This window comes from Myxocyprinus asiaticus, chromosome 25, assembly GCF_019703515.2.
Source record: "Myxocyprinus asiaticus isolate MX2 ecotype Aquarium Trade chromosome 25, UBuf_Myxa_2, whole genome shotgun sequence".
In the NCBI taxonomy this organism is placed as follows: Eukaryota; Metazoa; Chordata; class Actinopteri; order Cypriniformes; family Catostomidae; genus Myxocyprinus; species Myxocyprinus asiaticus.
The window spans coordinates 15287105-15294288 of NC_059368.1; the positions used below are offsets into that span (position 1 = coordinate 15287105).

Genomic DNA, 7184 nt, shown 5'->3' on the forward strand with positions numbered 1-7184 from the left:
TGTAGATAAGGACTCGGCAGCCTTCAAGTACCTTCAAGACTTCTTCCCTAAGCTGTCTGAGGCAAAGGTCAAAGCCGGTGTCTTCGTTGGACCACAGCTAAAGAAGGATTTTGGATTCATATGTTGCTTTTTCTGACTTTATGTGAATGAAAAGACACAAATTCGCCCATTTTCTTATTGGAAATAGGTACATTTCAAAATATCACTGTCCTGGTCACAAAAGCAAAGTTTGTGGGGAATAATAGCCATTTTCTATACTTTTGAGGTATAAACAAAAATTGTGTTACATAGTGTAATTATTATGCACACAGATTTATGTCCTCACTTTAATTGAGAGACTATGGAATATTTGTTCTTTTGATATATTGTCACACTGCAGGACCATTTTTGATGAACCAGTGAAGGCAAAAAGGTTTAATAAATGGTGAAAAGGTTTTAGGAGACCGATTAAACAACCTAAAATGTATCTACAATGTCTTTCCCTTATACATTTATATACAATATTACCTAACAGCTTGATGTTGATGAAAAAAGTACATGGGCACGTAATGCGTCAACTGCACATGTACACTACAATGTACAGTGGTATCTATAATATTTACATAGATAAATAAGAGGGGAAAAAAAAACAATTTTGGCTGATTTTCTGTGATCTTAAGGCTGTGTTACATTCATGTATTTTAGCAGTAATATTGTGACATCTGAGGACATGTTGGCATGGCTACGACCTTTTTGCGGAGATGACACTAAACCGGTACGACCCCGAATCAAAGTGCTGCAGATTCTAGAACATTCTTTCAATCTCAGTGATCAGGACATCCACCTACTGGTGTTCTTCAGGAGCCAAGCAGTTTTGAAATCCTGCTGGCCAAACAGAGAGGTAAAAAACAAGCATATACCCACACTGGTACAAAACATGATTTACACTTCACACATAAACATTATTATGTTCCCACATCTCTGACTCAGCATTAGCTTATTTCCTCTGTGAGGCACTGTGAATGTAATCTCATTTTACAGTGCAGCCCTTTGTGAGTTAGTATGTGCTTATAGGAATTGCTTAACTAGTCTCACGCATGCATTTCATGTGTTTGTTGTGGATGTGAAGGAGTGAGATGTCCGTCCAGGGATTACTGACTGCCTGCTTGGCCATGCTCTTTGTCCTCACTTCATGTTCCTTTGGGGATGCATGTCATTCTGCCGTGTTCTGTGTTGTTTTTAATTTTTTTATTCATCTGCATGTACCAGAGCAGCTGGAGTAAATGCAAAAGGCAGAGAAAAAGGAATATAATACAACATGTCTTTCTGCCCTAGTCTGTCTCTCTCTCCCTCTCTCTCTGGAGAATGACCTTCTGAATATCCTTGGTGAACTTTTGGTTAACAAAAGAGATCAGATGAAGTAATATATTATGTTTAGAGAACTCAGATTCACCTACAATGACACCATAGTCCCAATAGTGGGCGTGTGTTTGTACATTTTCCAAGATTCTAGTTAAATGATTAAAACAGATTGATTTTAAAGAACAGATTGGGCTCAATTTGTGGAGCAAACAAATGAATTGCTGGATGTATGGATCAATGGATGGATGGATATGTTGCCATAGTTAAAGGTGTGTAATTTAAAAAAATACTTTCTCATAATTTTATTATGCAGAGAGAACTACTGTATAGGTGAGCCATTCGTAGGTTGATTTCCCTGAAAAGTGCAAACTCTGTGGCACTATCACAACATTGTTCAGTTTAAGCATCCCAACCAGCCCAACATGGCAACACTGGCTCAACCATTGGTGTGTGTTTGAAGCAGGCGTATCTTGGTAACAATTCACAATAAAGTTGCATTTGTTAACATTAGTTATCTACATTAGTTGGCATGAACTAACAATGAACACTTTTACAGCACTTATTAATCTTGGTTAATGTTAATTGCAACATATACTAATACGTTTTTAAAATTAAAAGTTGTATATAACAACATTAGCTAATGCATTGTCGACTAACATTAATTAAGAATTGCATTTTTTAAAATTAACATCAACCAAGATTAATAAATGCTGTTAAAAATAAATGCTGTTATTGTTTAGTGTTAGTTCATGATACCTAATGCATTTGCTAATGTAACTAAAATAGAAACGTATTGTAAAGTGTTACCTCTATCCTTTCTTCGACCATTTACAGATAAAAAATAAAAAAAACCTGATAAAAAAAAAAATTTGTTTAATACGGTTTATATTTTTGCAATTCTGCTTGGTGATGCTAGTGGCACAGAAATGACACACATTAACTTAAAAAATTGTAAAAGTATAAAAGTGTATTAGTTGGAGTTTTCTGACATAATGGGAAGACAATATTTCTCAAAACTCTTATACAATGCACACTACAAAAACACATGCTGTTAATCCATTTTCTGCCAAATCACATAATGCATTCTTCTAAACTTTAATCATGCAAATGAGTATTTATATACGCCGACACTATCAGATGTTTGGTTTCACTTTAAGAGGATTAATCAGCCAATTGTTTAATAGAATAATTAAGTGCAACTTTTAGTCTTTGGAAGTTTAAAGAAAAAGAACCCCTCAAGATTGCCGTCAGTAGTTCCAGTTTGCCACCAGCCACTGATTAGCATTATTCAGTGGTAAACAACAGCCTATGAAACTGTTTATGGGTTGAGGGCAATTGAGAGTAAACTGCATAAAGTGCTTATTTATAGTTAGTCACTGTTGGATTTGAATAGTTCAGAGCATGTGGAACATTTAGGATGAAGTCTAACCTTCTTATTCCAAACATTATCACTTTATTTTTCCTAACAATTGCCTCAATTGTGGCTACCACTATTGCTTGCTTAGAAACAGTGAATCGCATAATCATATCCGAACACTGTGTCCCCAATGTTGGCAGTTGCTGTTTTCCTCCACAAATTAATGTTGTGTGTCTTTATTGACAAAGAATGGATAATGAAGGAAGTTGTAATGAGAAGTGATGCCCTAAAGGAGGAGTAATTAAAATGGACAGATTGAGGGAGGGAAAGGGGATTGGTGCCTTTTCACTGAGTCGTGAAGTCCTCGAACGGATGGCCACATCCTCAGATGCCTAAATCCTGATTGGGAGCACTGAGATTGGGCCTGTGTGCCTCGCGCGGTAGGCATCAGGCCACGGAACACTGGCGCAGTGTGTCTGCCTGCGGAGATCCAGGAACTGGTTTATATCATGAGCTACAGAGTCTGGTTATTGTCTGATAGCCCCAGGTGTGTGTTTGTATCTTTATTTATGTCTGTGCCTGTTATCTGTGTGTGTCCTTGTTCATGCCCATAGGAGAGTGTATGTGTTAATATAACATTTCTACCCCCTGTATCCCAGATTAATAAACTCCTAACACACATGCTAGCCCATTCTGGAAGTCACTGCCATAGCAACCACAACTTTACTGCTGCAGAGGAAGAGCTGCATTTCAAGTCTCTGATTTGTTCACTCTGTCGCATCTTTTGCTGAGCTATTTGCTGTTGTTGTTCCGTTTTATTCTGATGTGATGTTGTTTATCTCCCCAAAGTCTGGGTAGTGTTGTTGAGCATTATCATACCTGAATAAGGGCCGTCATTTCAAATCTACATAGAGGAAACATGTTTGCGCTCTTAGAAAGAGGAAGATCCACATCTGAGCAAAGGAAACACAGGACTGATTATTGCTCATTTGTCTGATTACGGAAATGAGTTTGATCAGAAATATAGTGAGAGCAAGAGAGGTTGGAATGTGCTTTTGTCTCTTTCATTAACTGTCAGTGCAATAGAGCTATATTATAGTCCTAAATCTAAAAATTATATTTGTGGCCTTTTTTTTATATATATATATATAAGTAAAATAAGGTCTGTGAAAAACTTTGTACGAATTAATCGGCCATCGGTGAACCTGTCACACTAAGCGATCAAAGACTGCTGATGTTGCTCTTTAGGAAGAAAAATATTTTATGATCCCCGATTTTTCTCTCAGATGGCAAATCGTAGCCAAAATCATACAGTGTTAACCCGGCTTAAGTTGCTAAAGAATTGTTCATAAGGACTACAATGTTTCTCCTATTAATTAAACGTCATTCGTCAAGCAGGCAGATTTATTATACGCACTTATACGCGTAATTAATAGGACAACCATTGTAGTGTAATTTAATGTACAACTCCTTTATATTTAATGTTGTAGAACAAAACATGAATATTTTTTTGAAGTATGTTAAGAGACCTTATTTTACCCATAATTATAAAAACGGTCTTCTAAAAACCCATTCACATTTCCCAAGGGCCTTCCAAGGGTTGGCCTACAAATTGACGTCATGAGCTGAACTGCCAATATGGTAATTCTCTTTTTTCCCACTTATCATAAATTGCCTTGACAGTTACCTCAACGGCTTGTTCCCCCATCTGCACTCAAAACATGTAACCACCAGTATACATATGATCATTGGAGCATATTCTACTGAAGTGCTAGGTATTGAATAGATAAGCTTTATTCCTAATAAAACGTAATATGTATGTGGTCCATTTGCACCACTCAATAATGATTTGAGAAATTGTTAACTCACAAACAATCAGTTGTTGATTAATCAGTCAATTGTGAAATGTCAAATCATAGATAGAGTAAAAAAAAGACCCAAATTGATAGTAATTAGTAATTGATAACTTAGAAAGGACAGAATTGAAGGCTATTATTTTTAATATGTAATTAATCTGTAAAAAGCTTTGATTTTGGCGAAAAGCTTAAAGTGCTGTCGTATTTACTTCACCTTCACTTGGAGCTTTTGTTTTTGTGGAACACTGGAGGTGCATTGTGTTTTTGACGGTTTGCAATGTTGCTCACTACAAATCTGGTGAAATGCCATCACCTCCATCACTTCCCATTTTTAAAATAACTTGTAGCGGGTACAAATGTTTAGAATTGTGTGAATGTGTAAACCTGCAGTGCTTTGCTTTCACATTGCAAGCAAACTGCTCTGTGCGCGCTGTAAAGAGCGTATCATGAACCCATACACACAGAACAGCGTGTCACCTGCTCATACTGACCATGTAGTCATTGAATTTGTTTGCAGCCTTTTGCGGTTTAATAATCATATATGACAATACTGAAATTTTTATGTTATTTAATAATTGTGCAGCCCTGAAGCATCATGAAATAAGTCTAATGAAGCTATTTTAGGAAACATAGTGGCCGAATAAAAAGCACACTACTATCATTGTGATATTCACAGTATTGCTTAATTTTATATCGCCAGCAAAATCACTGCTATAATATTGTGAATATACTATATACTGTATATCACCCAGCCCTAGATGCAATTGAAATGAGTTTGGAGGGACATTAGGGTGAGTAAATAATGACAAAATTGTTGTTTTTTGTGCAAAATACTCCTTTAAATTCTTTCTCTGTGGCGTAAACGTTATGGATCAATTTGTGTAATCTAATAAACTCCTGTAGTTGACTTGATTGACATTATAAACTCAAAGCAAACTCATCAATGACGATGTCACCAATCTATCTGACCTCACCTACTAATGAATACTGTTCCTATGTCATTTCTACAACAATGCTATAAACAAACACATACCCTATCTCCTACCCTTTGGCATTGCAATGAGTTTTGTTCCGATCCCCATCCCAATGGCACACAGGCATGGATTTTTGTGTCTTAGTTTTGGCCATCCGTCTTAGCCTAACTACAACAAAATGTCATGGTCCCTTTGAGCGCCGGCTCTTCGTTTGGCAACGACCAGCAGCTTTGTCAGTTGGAATTGAGGATCTTTATTTGCCAGCTGTCTGTGTCCCAGTGTCCCTTGTTTACACTGAAGTATTTCTTGAGGTAATTACTCGAAATTAATATGAAGACTAAGACTAAGAGGTGTGTTTATGCATGTGTCTTTGTGTACATGTGTGTTTGGGATCAGACATGAGATATTGCCATTGCCGTGGTCCCATAACTTGATAATCTGGACTCATTTGTCATGTTTTGAAGCTGTCAGTGTTTAGGTTAAACAGTAGAGAGTGAGTGTGTGTGTGTGTGTGCGTGTGTGTGCGTGTGTGTGTGTGCGCGCGCTTTTAACCACAGACATGCTTAATAACTAGGGTTAATGTGGTCATTAAAACAAGGTCTCAGTTCCTCCTGGAGTTGCATTCTTTATTATGCCCATGCTTAGCAGTGCCGTTTTAATGTCTTTATCCAGATGTGTGTGTGTGTGTGTGTGTGTGTATGTGTATACTTGGCTCCTCGCTGATTGCAAAAGTAGAGCTAACAATTCCTTACAGACAGTCGATGCTCCTGTTGGAATTGTTCTTGTTATCGTCTGGGCCTGGTGTTTAATGCTACCAGTTTAAGTGTGTGTGTTTGTGTGTGTTCTTGCTTTTACTTTTATTTTCACTTATATCTTTGTATCCTTGTAAAATGTGCTTCTTTTCCTTGTATATTGGTGTTTTGTGTAGTTGCACTTTGAATAATTTAAGTATTTGTGTTTGCAGTCTGTGTCATTTGATTGCTGTGAAATAGGATTTTCTGACTCTTCTGAAAATTATCTTGCACACTTGTTTGTCTTCAAAATGTCACCATGATGTCAGGCCCACTGGCAGTATGTCGGCTCTGGTCTGTCACGAGTGCTCTTGTCTTTCACACGTCACTCTCATCTGTCATTAGCCCCACCTCCCTGACACAGCCCCGGGCCACACTTACATCATCACCCTCTTCACAGACTTCAAATGTCAAGAAGTTTCACTTTCTGTACTCTTCTGCATTAACTTCCTATGGTTTTACTGAGAGTTTGTTCTATCTCTAAGCTTTAAATAAGAGATGGACACTAATTAACATTTTCTAACAGGTTTCTAGTGTTCTATTTTCTTATCAGTTGACATTGTGTTGGACAGTGAAGACAGACAGTTGTTTTAATTTTATAACAGAAAGCAGAAGGCAATTGCAGTAAGTGAAAAAAAAAATCCTTACTATGTTATGCACCCATGTAGGACTAGTTGGTACTGCAACACCTTGCCTGTCAGATGATTATACCCCTAACCGTACTTTACAGTCTAACCATACTTGTGGCTTTTGCTTGAACATGTTCGGCAAGTCCACTAAACCGTAGGGTATGCCATTTGTGAATAGTGACAGTGAAGCTATAAAAGAACAGAAAAACATCATAAAGTCACAGGAAATGTAGATC

The 7184-nt window shown here is 37.2% G+C and overlaps 1 protein-coding gene across 2 annotated transcripts in view; it reads left to right on the plus strand.

Annotated features, from left to right (window-relative positions):
• The window catches only part of LOC127415903 (NBAS subunit of NRZ tethering complex), a 243396-nt gene that overhangs the window by 173264 nt on the left and 62948 nt on the right, over positions 1–7184 (plus strand). For both annotated transcript variants that reach the window (XR_007893017.1, XM_051654908.1), the window contains exon 48: positions 685–880. Coding sequence is in view for 1 of the 2 variants with exons in the window: in XM_051654908.1 (XP_051510868.1) it covers positions 685–880 (196 nt within the window). In the remaining variant the exon portion in view is untranslated. The remainder of the gene's footprint in view (positions 1–684; positions 881–7184) is intronic.